The following is a 16,991-nucleotide window of genomic DNA, read 5'->3' on the forward strand; positions in this document are numbered from 1 at the left end:
TATTTTGTTTTGCCTCCTATTCTTGTTATTTTCAAAACGTAACAGCGATTCGTTTGTAGCTTTGCACCTGTAAACTTGTGATGTGAAACAAAGTAAAGTTGAGTTGAAGTTGTCAGACATTCTTCTTTAAAGGAACCTCTCACTCTCAAAACTTTTCTCTATTCCTCCTCTTGGCCGAATTGATCTCTGCGGTGTTGTTTGAGATAGACGAACATGTCTGGCTGGCCCTCATTAATGTCCACGGGATTCATTTGGCTCTGCATGTGTCTTTCATGTAACTCTCGCCTTGTCTTCAGCCTCACACAGGTTCATCTGGCATTCCACATTATCTGGCATCTTTGTGCATAAAACACTCGGCCTTCACCTAGTTGGCAGTGACACATGTTATCACACATAGACACACGCACGTGTGTTTAGCTTCAGTGCTACTTTGCGCTCAGCACCACTCTACTCTTACCCCTGCAGTCCTAGTAATGAAGGACTTGTTGGGACAATAATTAGACAGACTTCATAAGCATTCAGTCAGGTCAAGGGAAAGACTGGCACAGTGAGTTCTCTTCCATTAAATCTTTCTTATAAGCAGTGGTGTAAAGTAACTACGTAAATTTACTCAAGTAATGTACTTTAGTACAATGTAGGTACTTTCACTTTACTGCAGTATTTCCAATTGTCTATACTTTTACTTCTACTCCACTAAGTCTCAGAGGCAAATATTGTATTTACTCCGCTACAAAAACTTTAGTTACTAGTTACTTTGCAGATATAAATTATTACATTATAAAACATACACTTAAGCCCTATTTTATACCTAGGCTATTTGAAAATATTATATATATATATATTTTCAAACATTTTAGTACTTTTACTTTTGGTACTTTAAGTACATTTTGATACCAATACTTTTGTACTTTTACTCAAGTAATTTTTTTTTATTCCGGACTTTTACTTGTAACAGGGTACTTCTACATTGCAGTATACTTTTACTCAAGTAAAACATTTGAGTACTTTTTACACCACTGCTTATAAGCCTTATATCTCAACCTCAGTGTGAGACAGACATAGGTGCTGATGACTGTTTCATGACTTTGTCCTTAGTTGATGTTGAAAGGTGAAACAAGTAAAGGTTTAAATGGCATTTTTGTCTCATTAAACATTGCCCACACTACTGTGGTGACAGTTACAAGAAAGGAACAAAAAGTCAATTTGTGGAACATGACGTTTTCTCGGAGTAATGTTTAGGTAGTGCCACAGCACCTTATTGGCTCTGGTTTAAATCTTTCATTTGATTCTCTGCAACACAACCCCTCAAACTACAAAAAGTGATAAAGATCACAGCTTCATACCCATTCATACCCTTTAAGTTCCAAGACAGTTTTTTGGAACTTAAATGAGACCCACTTGGAAGTTGGCGCATAAATAAGTAAATAAATAAAGGCTGAGATGATCACCGGAAAGTTTCTGACATGTGGAGTCACCCCTTAACCCTTTAAGACCGGGGGACGCATCTGTGTAACCACTTTATCCATATTTTATACTTTTGGCTATTCAAAAATAGCAGATATACAAGCTCATAGCGCGGCACCGAGTGCCGCGCTATGAGCTTGTAGATCTGCTATTTTTTTTTAAATCGTGTTTTTTTTTGTGCAAATCTTTGAATATATAGCTATAAAGCAATTATTTTTTACTCAAATCTTTGCTTCTGGGGGTCCCTGGAAAAAGAAATTTGAGATGGGGGTCCGCAGCCAAATACATATCGTTGTGGGGCTCCTTGACACTGACATTAATATTATAGCAACATAAGTGTTTCAGAAAACTGTTTTAAACTGATTTAGAAGACATTTGTAGAATCCCCAGAAGCAATAACATTTTAGCTAGAAATGCTCGCTTTAAATATATATATATTCAAAGATTTGCACAACATTTTTCACGATTTTTCAAAAATAGCAGATCTACAAGCTCATAGCGCGGCACTCGGTGCCGCGCTATGAGCTTGTATATCTGCTATTTTTGAATAGCCCAACGAAATCTAAAAATGACACACAGATGCGTTCTCAGGTCTTAAAGAGTTAAGCTGCTGCTGAATGTTTCAGAGGAGGAGGCTGCTCTCTTTGCAGGGTGCGATAAGGCTACATGGTGTCATGTCTGTGGAGGATGAGGCGAGGGAACCGTACCGGCTCTGCTCTCTCCTCTCGTCATCACACTAATTAGAGAGAACAGGGTTTGAGTCTTAGCAGGGACACGTCCCCCCCCCCCCCTTTTTTTTTCACAGTAGTTCAGTGAGCGTGTTCATGTGTATTCATGATGACATATGCATGTTGACGTGTGATAGTGCACAGTAAAAAATCCTCAGTGTTCGTTTATCCAATTTATCCATTTGTAAAATGTTGTAACGTTTCCCTCCCTGTTGGGGCGGAAACTTTGTATGTGCAAAGCCGTTCCTTTCCAGAGATGAAAATAAATAAATAAACAACTGTGTTCCAATGTAGTCATTATTTAGTCCAAAGCTCTTGTTAAAGGGATAGTTCACCACCAAAATGACTTTTTTTCCTATGGATTAGTCACCCCATGGAGACTTGAATTCATGGATATTTTTTAGTTTTTGCCGCATTCCTAAGCCAATAATTTGATGACCGGCAGCGGTTCCGGTAGGAGACACAAAGAGTCTCCTTTGTGTCTCCTACCGGTCCGCCGGTCATCAAATTATTGGCTTAGGAATGCGACAAAAACTAGTTCATATTTAATTTTAATATTTATAAAACCCACACAATATAGACGTAACCACTTTCAACCTGCTGTCCTTACTTTGGACATAGGTTTTAAAGTCTTTCAAAAATCAGCTGTGTCACATACACGGGGACTTGTCGATCTGCTAGAGGCGGTCATATGAGAACGTATAACATTGGTTATTAATTTATAGAAAACACCAAAAATTAAATATGGACAACAGTGAAGATTTGTACACTACGGGGGTTAAATTAACAACACTCAGGATGTTACAGTGTATCTGTAAGCAAGCTGTTTGAACACCAGCTGGCAGCTCAGTGTGTGTTATATATATACGTGCGGATGTGTGCGCATAGCTCAGTGTGTGTTATATATACGTGTGGATGTGTGCGCATGTGCAGCGGTGCGGTGGCGAGACACAGGCGATGATAAAGAGGGGGCTTAAGCAGTGGGCTCTCTCGGCCTAATCACTGCGCCGCATTTCAAAGGCAAGCGTGCCAATTAAAACTGATAGGGCTCAATACGGGCTTAGGGTCTGCCACGCTGAAGAGCAATGCGCCCAACATGAAAATCAATCAGCCCCCCCCCCCAACCCCCGTCTCCTGGTCAGGAGCAAGGGGTATGCCAGCCCAGTGATCCAAGAAAAGCCTCTGATAAATATACAAGGTCTCCGCGGGGCCACAGCAGGGCTAACAGAAAGAGAGAGAGAGAGAGAGAGAGAGAGAGAGACTCAACAGGCGTATAGAAAGAAAGACTGGAAAATGTGTGTGGGTCTCCAGTGATCTTTGCGTGCGCAAGGAGGAGGAGAGCTCATTTTTATGTGTGCCACAAGGATCAGAGTCGCTGTGATCTTCTCAACTTCCCAAAAAGTAGGTGAAAAAGTTAGTAAAATGACTTTTAAATTATTGAAGGGGGGGAGAGGGGGAGGGGTTACAGAGTATCAGGGTGTTATCAATGTGTCACACATCATGATGCTGCTTTCAGTCTACTTTTCTTTTTATTAGGATGGACTGACATCCATAATCAACAAGCAAGTGACGTGACATATTAGACGTCCAAGCTGAGTCAAGTAAAAATGGCATTGAAGCATTATAAATCACAAATCAGCAATTCTTCTTCACATACAACTACAGCAATCACTATTAATATGGAATCATCACCAGTGAGAAACACTTGAATAAAAACATGATTACGGTAATAGCAGCAGTCAATTAGCAATAAAGGTGTTGAAATTATAGCATAAGGTTTACTGTAACTTACATTAACCCCTGGTGTAGCTATTTTGGGCACTTTTTTCTTATAGCGACCTACAAGCTCACAACACATCACGGCGTGACGCATTTGTGAGCTTGTAGATCGGCTATTTCGGCTGTGCTTTTTGTTTGTTTGTACGATGAAGTATATAGGACTAAACACATTCCTCTACATCTGTGTCATTTTAGATTTCAGCTATAGCCAATTAGCCATTCTTTTATACGTTGGCTTTTCTTAAATAGCAGATCTACAAGCTCATAGTGCGGCACCGAGTGCCGCGCTATGAGCTTGTAGATCTGGTTACACAGATGCGTTTGCGGATCGAATGGGAGTTGAAAGTATTTAAAGTACAATACCAAACTGAAACAACATTTCTGGTGTAATTTCTCCTCACTTCAGGAAAATGTTTATGTGCGTGTGGTTGTGTGTGTGAGTGGGTGTCACATTTATTACACAGAGCAGTGAATAAAAAAGTTGGCCGTGGTTTATCTCGCTGAAACGGAGTGTACCAGCTGCACAGTAGCTGAATGTCAAAGCCACACACCGCTGTAGGTCACACTCTGCTGAGGCAATTTAAGGTGACGTCCAATTCCTTGTGACAAGCCGTGTATGTGTCTGTAAGTGTGCGATCGTGTGTGTGCGTGAGCGTGTGTGTGGGAGAGAGGGTGTGTATGTCACCTAATTCACTCTGACAACCTGATAACATATTTCATGTCAAGCCGTTTGACATCATTAACTAATAAAGATCGATTGCACTTTGTTCCCCCTCGATGACTTTGGTCGCACTGTCACCCTGCTGCAGCCGTCGGCACGTTGTTTGTGTGTGTGTGTGTGTGTGTGTGTGTGTGTGTGTGTGTGTGTGTGTGTGTGTGTGTGCGTGTGTGTGTCTGAGTGAGCGTGTGATTGGCTGTTTTTTTGTCGCGCTCAGCACTTTCCTGCCCAGAGATCAGAACACTCTGGCTGGACCCACCCTTCTCCCATAATGCTTTGCAGGCAGAAGTCTTGGAAATACTGCAGGAGGTGGCTGAGAAAGAGAGAGAAAGGGGGGGAGAGAGAGAGAGAGAAAGAGAGAGAGAGAAAGAGAGAGAGAGAGAGGTGTAATCTGTTATTTAGCAAACACACACATTCACAAAAGAAAGGACTCACACGGACACGCACGCACACACAGTCACGCACACAGTCACGCACGCACGCACGCACGCACGCACGCACGCACGCACGCACGCACGCACGCACGCACGCACACACACACACACACACACACACACACACACACACACACACACACACACACACACACACACACACACACAGTCACACACACAATCACACACACAGTCACACACACACACTGACACTCAGCATCTCTCTCTATTTATTTGCATTTCATTTTCTCGGTGGAATAAAACACTGCCTCACGCTGGTCTAGGTGTCCGCTGACAGCAAACACATCTAAGCAATGAATAGTTACTCGGAGGCGGGCCTGTCAATACTTTATCTCTGTCATCCAACTGGTTTTTCCAGAGCCAGTGTTGACATTTCTGTGTCTGACTGCTAAAAAACTGCCCGAGTAAGACTTTTGCTGTGAATAATGTGTGTCTTGGAGAGCAACGCGATCAGGGGTTTTCAAGGGCTTTGACTCTGACAAAGTGCAAAATAGCAATGTGACCTCAAACAATATTTACTCTTAAATAATTCCACTCATACTCAGCACACTCACAAGTTGGCTTTCTGTCCTGGCGCCAGGTCCTTTCGGGGGACGGGGTACAGGGACTCGTAGACGCGGTTCTCCCCCTCGCCGTGGATGGCGTAGAGGTTGACTTTGTTGATGTTGGGCGGGAAGTACGACCAGGGCAGGAGGGCCACGCCGTACCACTTGTTCCCCGTGATGGTGGCGTTGAATGACAGGGGCAGTTGTTGCTATAGAGACCAAAGGACAAAGGTGACATGAGGGATTAAAGCGGATTGATGTTCTTGGCAATGACATGCTTATATGAATACATCAATACTTAATTAAATAAATACTCTATTAACCCATTAAGACCGGGAACGCATCGGCGTCATTTAAAGATTTCTTTGGGCTATTCAATAGCAGATGTACAAGCTCATAGCGCGGCACCGAATGCCTCGCTATGAGCTTGTAGATCTGCTATTTTTGAAAAATCGTGAACATTTGTGCAAATCTTTGAATATATCTGTTTTTAAGTGAACATTTTTAACTCATGATGTTACAACTACTGGGGGTCCCTGGAACAAAATATTTTGAGATGGGGGTCCACAGCCAAATACATTACATATAATTTTGGGTGGTCCTTGACATGAAAAAGTTTGAGAACCACTTACAGCAACAAAGGTTTTTTCAAAAAACTGTTAGGATTTAGAAGACATTTGTAGAATCCCCAGAAGCAAAGATTTGAGTTACAAATGTTCGCTTTAAAAATATATGTTCAAAGATTTGCACAAAATGTCCATGATTTTTCCAAAAAATAGCCAAAGAAATCTAAAAATGACACAGATGCGTTCCCGGATTGATTGGGTTAAACCACATACTGTGTGTGTATATATATATATATATATATATATATATATATATATATATATATATATATATATATATATATATATATATATATATATATAGGTATATTAGTTTTTTTAAGCAAGCATTTTAAACTCAATTATTTGCTTCTGAGGGGTCCCTGGAACTAAATATTTTGAAATGGGGGGTCCGCGGCCAAACACATAATTTTGGGGGTCCTTAACAATTATGGTAAAGTTTGAGAACCACTGATATAGACCAACACGGTAACTACAAATTGCACGCCCACTTTTGAGACAGCGCCGCTACTCGAACTGCAGCTGCCAATGCATTCCCTATGAGAGGATATGAGAGTTAGCCTACTTTTAAAATAGCACTCTAGCTTTTATACCGTTCACCGGTGTTTGCTCTTATCATCATAATGAGGTCACGATGAGTCATCTGTGCCCAAATATGGAGTCCCGGGTCAAAAAAAAACTACAGTATGGGTGCGTTCGGAAATTGCGCACCGGAGCGCACTCGCCTATTAGTTTGTATTGGCCAGTGCGCTCAGTGCTGTATTTCCGAACGCACCCTATATGTCAAACGTTTCAGTTCTTGGACACGTCTGTCTGCCTCAGATCTGTGTCTACAAATTGTACTATTCCTGTTCACTAGCCCTCTATTTCTGCTGTACTGTGCGCTGGCCTACCTTGAATGATTTGCTTTCCCCATGCAGCAACAACACCAGCTGTTGTCCATGCCTGGAATACAAACATGGAATATTATGTCTCATTGTGAGAATTTGTGTATTTATATATATTTTGTTTTTGTTTCCATTATTTATACAGTATATACTGTATGCATGTGACTGCTATACTTACGGACAGAGCTCCACCTCCAGGTAATTATCCTCTAGGTAACTACTATCGTCGGCAAGAAACATGGCCTCCACCACTGAAGAAGAAAAAAGGAAATTAAAAGAATGAACCAACAAATGAGCCTCTCAATTCCCAGAGGCAAATCTTAGATCGCATCATATAAGAATTGTGTTCCAAAACTAAACAAACCACTCTGGCGATTTTGTCAGGTATATGACTCTGTGTCGTTTATGATATTGAGTTACATTCAATAACATCTGTGTTTGGATAAATTAGTACTTTTTCACCGTCAGTTGATGCTTCATATCCATATGAGTAAAATCACCAGGGTGGTTTGTTTATTTTTGGTCATTTGAGTCATTTACAAGGTCAACTAGAAAAAGTGCTCCTCGGAGCACAGGTCTCCGCCAGGTCAGGCAGGTTATTGTGGCCTCCTGGTGGCGCTATAATAGGCCATTGTGAAAAGGGTGCCCGTTTGTTCTTAGGCCTTTCACGACAATCGGACACTGCATTCATGATTTGAGGCATTTTGTTCCAAAAATGTGTTTAGCTAAATTAGACCTGCTGGTGGCGCTATAACAGGCCAATGTGAAAGGGGTGGCATTTCTTCCTCAGCCTAGTGGGAATGTGCGTGTAAAATTTCACGGAAATCGCAAGCATTTTGAGATGGGGGTCTGCGGCCAAATACATATCATTTTGGGGGTCCTTGACAGGAAAATGTTTGAGAACTACTGATAATATAGCAACATAAGTTTATAGCAAAATAAGTTTAATTTGTAACACAAAGATTTGAGTTACAAATGTTCGCTTTAAAAAATATATATATTCAAAGATTTGCACACATTTTCATGATAAAATAAAAATAGCAGATACAGTATACAAGCTCGCTATGAGCTTGTATACTGTATCTGCTATTTTTGAATAGCCAAAGAAATCTAAAAATGACACACAGATGCGTTCCCGGTCTTAATGGGTTGAACTCACATCATACGGAAACCACTTAGCATTGGCAATGTTTCATAATCTCTTTTTAATCTAATTCAAAAATGTCAACACTGCACTTAATTCTTATGAGAAAGTATTACAGTTTAGCAGCTGTATTTATGTACAGTATTTTTTTTTTTAGTGTGTGTGTGTGCGTTTGTTTGTGTGTGTGTGTGTGTGTGTGTGTGTGTGTGTGTGTGTGTGTGTGTGTGTGTGTGTGTGTGTGTGTGTGTGTGTGTGTGTGTGTGTGTGTGTGTGTGTGTGTGTGTGCGTGCGTGCGTGCGTGCGTGCGTGCGTGCGTGCGTGCGTGCGTGCGTGCGTGTGTGTGTGTGTGCGGGCGGCGCAGTGTGCATGCATTTGCCTGTGCCTGGCTCCATTATGTAGATGTACATTGGCTGTATTCTGAGAATAAAAAGCAGTTCCAAATCAATAAACTTCTCCATCCCTAGAGAGGCCATGTACCATGCCGTGCAGCATTCTAAAAGTCCTCTGTGTTCATTCATTTATCCATTTGTAACTCCAAGATTGTACAAACGTTGTTCTGTGTCTTTACAAGTGTTATTCAATGTGTTCACTCTCTGAGTTAAATGAACACTGAGGACTTAACTGTGTAGCTAACAGTGGTGTAAAGTAACTAAGTACATTTACTCAAGTACTGTACTTAAGTGCAATTTTGAGGTACTTTTACTTTACTGGAGCACAGGTCTCCGCCAGGTCAGGCAGGTTATTGTGGCCTCCTGGTGGCGCTATAATAGGCCATTGTGAAAAGGGTGCCCGTTTGTTCTTAGGCCTTTCACGACAATCGGACACTGCATTCATGATTTGAGGCATTTTGTTCCAAAAATGTGTTTAGCTAAATTAGACCTGCTGGTGGCGCTATAACAGGCCAATGTGAAAGGGGTGGCATTTCTTCCTCAGCCTAGTGGGAATGTGCGTGTAAAATTTCACGGAAATCGCAAGCTGAGTGCATAATTTGAGGCATTTAGTTCAAAATGGAGCAATCCTGCAAACTTTGGAAGCCAGCCTTAGCCAATGAGGATGGAATATGGGAAATCGGACACATCCGTGTTGATCACATGACTATAGAGATACTGTATACCGATTTGCATGACCTTTGGATAAAATCTGTAGGAGTAATATAAAGAAATTGGTTTTGCACAAATCGGCCTCCTGGTGGCGCTATAACAGGCCCATGTGAAAAATGTGGGGCAAATGTTCTGAATTGGCATCCAGGGAGTGTGTGTGCACAGTTTCGCAGCGACCGGGCCAACGGTGCCAGAGATTAGCTGGTGACAGACGGACGGACGGACGGACGGACGGACGGACGGACGGACGGACGGACGGACGGACACACGGACACACGGACAGGGGGTAAAACATACTCTCTCGCCATGCCTTACGGCCTGGCGGAGACAATAAGTATTCCAATCATGGTAGCCTACATTATGTAGGCTATACTAGTGAGGGTAACACTTTAAGGAATTATAACCTCACGCCTACATTATGAAGGCTATACTAGTGAGGGTAACACTTTAAGGAATTATAACCTCACGCCTACATTATGAAGGCTACTAGTGAGGATTAGCCTGACACTCAGCCTGAATTTTCATTTCGTTTCACTCCATTATTCAGTCTGAAAACCCTCTCAGTGCAGCCGTTTGCTGAGATGGGGGCGTGGCCAAAGTGGGACTCTTTAGCGATTGATTCATACTGGATTAACCCAATCCCGAATGGGTGGGGGGTTAGATTTTCAACCGAGAAAACTCCGCCTTTTACAGCGTCACCAGACCCTGAATGCGAGGCTAGCGATTTCAGGGGCTGGAGCCAGGCTAAGTGAGGGTAACAATTTAAGGAATTATAACCTCACGGAACCTTCAAACCATACTGGCAAACCTTGCAGCACAAGTGCAGGACAGACATTTCCAAACACACACACACACTCCATGGAGCGCACCTGAATCTCCCCTCGAGGATCAATAAAGTTTGTTTGTTTGTTTGTTTTCTTTCTTTCTTTCTTACTCTGTCTGTCTGTCTGTACGCCTATCTATCTTACACAATCAAACAAGCACCACATCCACCTATGTCCTGTGCTCTCATTGGCTGTGGCACGTCTCAGTGCTCTCAGCGCTGGTCACAATACATTTCAATACAGCATGATTTTCAATCGCAGACCTCTCCAGATATCAAACGTGTCAGATATCTGGGAGTGCCCGGGGAGGTATATGTGCTAGCGCTGAGATCACTCTCCGGGTTCTTTGAACCATGTTCATGACACAGCGAGCAAACCTTCTGCGAGCGAACCCAGATTTGCATCTGATCTGGTACTTTGTCGGCGAGTGCCCAAAGAAATGTTATATAATAGCAGAGGTGTAAAGTAACTTAAGTATATTTACTCAAGTACTGTACTTAAGTACAATTTTGAGGTACTTTTACTTTACTGGAGTATTTCCAATTGTCTATACTTTTACTTCTACTCCACTACATCTCAGAAGCAAATATTGTACTTTTACTCCACTACAATTATTTGAAACTTTGGTTACTAGTTACTTTGTAGATATAAATGATCACATTATAAAACATACATTAACCACTTTAGCCCTATTTCATACCTAGCAGATCTACAAGCTCACAACGCGTCGCATCGCGACGCATTGTGAGCTTGTAGATCTGCTATTTTCAAACATTTTACTACTTTTACTTTTGGTACTTTAAGTACATTTGGATACCAATACTTTTGTACTTTTACTCAAGTGAATTTTGATTTCCGGACTTTTACTTGTAACAGCTGTATGTCTACATTGCAGTATTGATACTTTTACTTAAGTAAAACATTGGAGTACTTTTTCCACCATTGTATAATAGGCACTAAAGTCTTTTAGTATGAACTCGGCATAAGGAACTCTCTTTTTAGGGAAAACAATAATTCCCATAAACTGAACAGAATGAAAGTCATCCAAAGCAGAGCGGTCGATAGCATGGGGGCATGCTCATTATCATCCTGGATTATGGTGGGGTTGATTTCCAATATAATGATAAGTAACATTAATGAGGGCAAACAGGTGGGGCTCATTAACCAGAAATCGAACTTGAGGTCAATTGGACGAGGCTGTTACTCAACTTCATTATGAGGCGTAATTGCTGTGCCACTATTTTAATGTTAATGACGTTACCTTTATAACCTCATAAGCAGATGGAGTCCTTAGTCTCCCCATCCTGTTTGTCTTAGCTTCTTAACCTAATACCATTATGAAGACTTCTTTAACCCTTTAAGACCGGGAACGCATCTGTGTAATTTTTTATTTCTTTGGCTATTAAAAACTAGATATACAAGTTCATAGCGCGGCACAGAGTGCCGTGCTATGAACTTGTAGATCTGCTATTTTTGCAAAAACCTTGAAAATGTGTGCAAATCTTTGAATACTGTATATATTTTTTAAAGTCAACATTTGTAACTCAAATTTTTGCTTCTGGGGGCCCCTGGAACAAAACATTTTGAGATGGGGGTCTGCGGCCAAATACATATCATTTTGGGGGTCCTTGACAGGAAAATGTTTGAGAACTACTGATAATATAGCAACATAAGTTTATAGCAAAATAAGTTTAATTTGTAACACAAAGATTTGAGTTACAAATGTTCGCTTTAAAAAATATATATATTCAAAGATTTGCACACATTTTCATGATAAAATAAAAATAGCAGATACAGTATACAAGCTCGCTATGAGCTTGTATACTGTATCTGCTATTTTTGAATAGCCAAAGAAATCTAAAAATGACACACAGATGCGTTCCCGGTCTTAATGGGTTGAACTCACATCATACGGAAACCACTTAGCATTGGCAATGTTTCATAATCTCTTTTTAATCTAATTCAAAAATGTCAACACTGCACTTAATTCTTATGAGAAAGTATTACAGTTTAGCAGCTGTATTTATGTACAGTATTTTTTTTTTTAGTGTGTGTGTGTGCGTTTGTTTGTGTGTGTGTGTGTGTGTGTGTGTGTGTGTGTGTGTGTGTGTGTGTGTGTGTGTGTGTGTGTGTGTGTGTGTGTGTGTGTGTGTGTGTGTGCGTGCGTGCGTGCGTGCGTGCGTGCGTGCGTGCGTGCGTGCGTGCGTGCGTGCGTGCGTGCGTGTGTGTGTGTGTGTGTGCGGGCGGCGCAGTGTGCATGCATTTGCCTGTGCCTGGCTCCATTATGTAGATGTACATTGGCTGTATTCTGAGAATAAAAAGCAGTTCCAAATCAATAAACTTCTCCATCCCTAGAGAGGCCATGTACCATGCCGTGCAGCATTCTAAAAGTCCTCTGTGTTCATTCATTTATCCATTTGTAACTCCAAGATTGTACAAACGTTGTTCTGTGTCTTTACAAGTGTTATTCAATGTGTTCACTCTCTGAGTTAAATGAACACTGAGGACTTAACTGTGTAGCTAACAGTGGTGTAAAGTAACTAAGTACATTTACTCAAGTACTGTACTTAAGTGCAATTTTGAGGTACTTTTACTTTACTGGAGTATTTCCAATTTTCTATACCTTTACTTCTACTCCACTACATCTCAGAGGCAAATATTGTGCTTTTACTCCACTACAATTATTTGAAAACTTTAGTTACTAGTTACTTTGCAGATATAAATTATTACATTATAAAACATACATTAACGACTTTAGCCCTATTTCATACCTGGGATATTTGAAAATAGCCGTACAAGCTCACAACGCGTCGCATCGCGACACGTTGTGAGCTTGTAGATCTGCTATTTTCAAACATTTTTGTACTTTTACTTTTGGTATTTTAAAGTACATTTAAATACCAATACTTTTGTACTTTTACTCAAGTACATTTTGAATTCCGGACTTTTACTTAACATTTCTATAGTATTTCTATATTGCAGTATTGATACTTTTACTTCAGTAAATAAATGTGAGTACTTTTTCCACCACCCTTCTCACCTTCATAGTTCCAGAGGTGGGGGAAAGGCTGGCTCGGGGTACCACCAGGGTTTCCGGGGGAATCCCAGAAAGGAGCGAACACTTCCAGCTTTAACCCTCCATCCCCAGGAGACATCTTGAACGTCACAGGATCGTGGTTCACAGGGAGACTGTCCCAGGTCGTCGTGATCTCATACTCCATCTCACTAAGAACAGAAACGTAAAGACAATGAGAATCAATCATTTAGACAGGATCTTGTCTCGTTCGCAAAGTATTGCAAAAGACAGTCAACTTACTGACAATTGCAGTACAGTAGGATGTACATTAACGAAATGCATCGTAGTCCATAGGCGACCCCCATGTTGTCAATAGCTGTGGAACGTTTGCTGATGAAACGGACCCTTCTTTGTGCTTTTATACTCAAACATGGCCCTCTTGGGCAGTACGTCAACAAGGGAGGAGATAGAAAGGTCAACAGTTGGTCATTGTGTAAGCTTGTTCAAGTTGTTTATCTCCATCTCACAAGGAGATAAAAGCATGGAAAATATAACATTTTGCAAACCACGCCCCTCCACTCATTTTCAGTGGCTATGCTTTTCTCCCATGGAAGTGACACCACTTGCAGCCAGTCTGTTTACATCATGCACTGTAGCTAGCTTGCTAGTAGCCTGCTAATTAGGGAAGTGATGTACCATATGAAATATGATATAGTTAATGACTAGTGAGTAAAATGTATAATCTGATGAAATAAAATAAAAAACATATTTGTCCTCATCTTTGTCTTATACTCATTATAAGTTGTACATGCACACTGAGTGCACTCCTCTTCAATGCAAGAGAGCTGGTTTGTTCCCAGGCTGGCTGTGCCCAGATTTACAAAGTGCCCACAATGTTTTGGTGCCCACACTCTTCATGCAACCACCATCCCAGCAATGCACTGTTTGTGCTGCTGTGGTCAGGCAACCGCCTCCAGAGTCACCAGAAATCATTTGTTCTGTTTTGTTTTGTTTTGTTTTAGTTTTTCCTCAGGCTGTGCACCAAACTTCCAGGGTCAAATGTCTTGCAAGACATGCACACACAGCATTTATATTTGTTATTTTTGGACACTTCTCTTGCAAATCTCCTGCACTTATTGTGTGTTTTTGGACGGTATCTTTCTCTAATTGCTACAGTTAAGCACATATTTAAAATTGAACAAATTACACTATACTTTGTCCAATGTGATTGGGGTCTGATCAGGCTCGGTCGGGTCGTCTGGAGGAGGGTGTCTGTTGCAAGACCCGAAACACCCAGTGACTCCAGGAAACAACACTGATGATGTGTCCAAGTTTGTGCATCCCACTGCTTTGTTAACTGAAAGTGTCTGTATATTGATATTGTTGTTGTTGTTGTTGTTGTTAGTGTCGAAGCACTCGGTCTAGACATCGACCAAGCACTCGGCATTAACCATGAGGACCATGGACCGTTCCGGGTGGAAGAAAGGCATAGCGAGAATCCAGTCCAACCCAGCGGTGCCTGGAAAGCGGACTTTAAACCGATGATGTTGCACATACATTGCACAGATTGTTGCACATTTGTATGGTTACTCACATTCTTTGTATGTTACACTTGAAACACATGTACTAATGTTTGGTTTAATATATTTTAAAACTCAACTCTCGTGGAGCATGTCACATCAACATTTCACACACATACTTGTATGAGCGTGTCAAATAAATCACTTGAATCTACATAAAAGTGTTGAGGGGAAAACACAAACAAACATCAAAGCACATGCAGCTCATAATGTCAATATGTCAGGGCACGTCAGCCACTTTAACTCTCGTTCAAGGGCAGGTCGAACAAAGTCAATAGTTGTTTTTCGTATGATAGCCTGATAAATAATAATGCTGACATTAATGTGCAAGCAACATGTGTAACCTTTATTTAACCAGGGGGGAAAAGCCAGTTGAAATACAATCTCTTTCAAGGAGGGACACCTGGCCAAGAGAGGCAGCAGAACCACATTTACTACTTTGTCACATGACTGAGTGACAACAACCTCTCATCAGCACTTTCCACATGATGACAACACAGCATGCTAGTACATAATTATACTCAGTGGTGGAAAAAGTATTCAAATGTTTTACTTAAGTAAAAGTATTGATACCGCAATGTAGAAATACTCTGTTACAAGTAAAAGACCCGAATCTTCTAAATTTACTTGAGTTAAAGTACAAAAGTATTGGTATCAAAATGTACTTCTAGTACAAAGTAGACAGTACTCCTTATATGCAGAATGTCCCACCATTTCATAAGTTTTAAAATCTTTTGAAAATAGCAGATCTACAAGCTCACAATGTTGCATCACAAGGCATTGAGAGCTTGTAGATCTGCTATTTTCAACCTTAATGGAGAAGTTGTATCAATAATAGATTAATAATTCCAACAAAGTTTCTAAAATGAATGGGACAGTAATCTGACAGTACTACAGTACAGTGACTGTCACTGTGATGACGTCAGAGCCTAAGCGAAAGTGGAAAAACAAAACAGAAGCCTGGTCACGTGAAGAAGAGGGTTATTTATTAAAACCCCTAACCTATGCCCCTGACTTGAGTTTGAACATACACTCATTGAGAAAATAAATTAAAAAGTTAAAAAGATGTAGCGTAAATGAAAACCTACAGCGTCTCAAAGAAAGCAGATCCTATCGTAGAGCTACTTCTGCCCAGAGCCCGCGTTGCCAAATTTTGTGAGAGAAATAAGCAACCGAGTCTAGGAAAACAAAAGAAACCTCACGTCACGTCTTTTCTAGGCCATTATCCATCCTTCATGAACTTCAACCTGGTGTTTGCACTTTCTCCATTTACAGCCCGTACACCTACATAAACGTTTAGATTTCAAATAGTCTCACTCTCACAACGCTTTGTGAGCTTGTAGATCTGCTATTTTCAAAATAATATTGAAATAAAATGTGGAATATTTGGAAGATTTTTTAAACATTCTAACAACAAAAATCTGGTAAGGGGCTCCCTGGCACAAATCCTTTTCAGATGGGGGTTAATAGGGACAAATACATATTAATGTGGGGGTCCACCGCCGTCCATGACATGAAAATATTTGAAAACCACTGGTTAAATTAAAATAATGTAAAAAATTATGAAGCAAGCCCAAATAAACAAACTACAGTTTAGAAACAAACCCCAAAAAACGCGACCACCAATATTTACAGGCAACTTTACAGAAGAATAAACCCAAAGTCGCTTATAATAAGCGGACATGGCAACGCCGCTGCCCACAGCAGGGTGGAACGTGTCGTCCTCTAGTCCTGTTTCCAGGGGGACACCGCACGGAAGCGGAACTCTTGTCTGTGATAGGTTGTGATTTGTTTCAAAACAGACGGCGGAGACTTGATAAAGGTTTTATTATATACGGCTTTAGTGTCTTTTATAGCAGTTTAAATGGACGCGCATGTTTATTAAGGCTCCTGCCAACCTGGCATGCGATAGTGTCACAAGTTAGTCAGCAGGCAGTTAGCAGAGATAAGCTAAGCGTCGTTAGCCTGCTAGGTTACAGTGATCCTTCTCTAATCCTAACAACACTAGTGATGTACTGACAGTGTATTATTCACTGCTAACGTTAAAACAACATACAGGCTGATCGGAACTATCCCAGGTGATGATAATTGTCCGTTTCAATAACTTTGAGAATTGAGATTGTCC

The 16,991-nt window shown here is 40.9% G+C and overlaps 2 protein-coding genes across 3 annotated transcripts in view; one reads left to right on the top strand and one right to left on the bottom strand.

Annotated features, from left to right (window-relative positions):
• Positions 1-3,719: 3,719 nt before the first annotated feature.
• On the bottom strand, positions 3,720-16,003 carry cUnh4orf33 (chromosome Un C4orf33 homolog). Of its 2 annotated transcripts, none has more exons than XM_080450811.1 (6): positions 15,955-16,003; positions 13,311-13,495; positions 7,381-7,453; positions 7,209-7,260; positions 5,699-5,898; positions 3,720-5,002 (listed from the first exon to the last, which is right to left on the bottom strand). In XM_080450811.1, the coding sequence occupies exons 2-6, from the start codon at positions 13,489-13,491 to the stop codon at positions 4,903-4,905; spliced, it is 606 nt and encodes a 201-aa protein (XP_080306937.1). In that variant the 5' UTR covers positions 13,492-13,495; positions 15,955-16,003; the 3' UTR covers positions 3,720-4,902. The 2 variants fall into 2 exon arrangements, with proteins under 2 accessions (XP_080306937.1, XP_080306936.1); XM_080450810.1 differs by lacking the exon at positions 15,955-16,003 and adding an exon at positions 13,587-13,661.
• A 652-nt stretch (positions 16,004-16,655) lies between these two features.
• The window catches only part of sclt1 (sodium channel and clathrin linker 1), a 30,191-nt gene continuing 29,855 nt past the window's right edge, over positions 16,656-16,991 (top strand). Inside the window, exon 1 of the mRNA XM_080448947.1 lies at positions 16,656-16,944. The gene's annotated coding sequence lies outside the window, so the exon portion shown is untranslated. The remainder of the gene's footprint in view (positions 16,945-16,991) is intronic.

Source organism: Gymnoscopelus braueri (assembly GCF_963280865.1).
Source record: "Gymnoscopelus braueri genome assembly, chromosome: 2".
NCBI classification, from domain to species: domain Eukaryota; kingdom Metazoa; phylum Chordata; class Actinopteri; order Myctophiformes; family Myctophidae; genus Gymnoscopelus; species Gymnoscopelus braueri.

Bases quoted from the DNA above. Each gene is read 5' to 3' on its own strand.
- cUnh4orf33 (XM_080450810.1), bottom strand. From the start codon at position 13,651: ATGGGGGTCGCCTATGGACTACGATGCATTTCGTTAATGTACATCCTA. The intron at 7,454-13,310 runs GTGAGAAGGGTG...TTTCTTCTTCAG, and splicing joins CCACCTCTGGAACTATGAAG to TGGTGGAGGCCATGTTTCTT. The intron at 7,261-7,380 runs GTAAGTATAGCA...TTTGTATTCCAG, and splicing joins CTGGAGGTGGAGCTCTGTCC to GCATGGACAACAGCTGGTGT.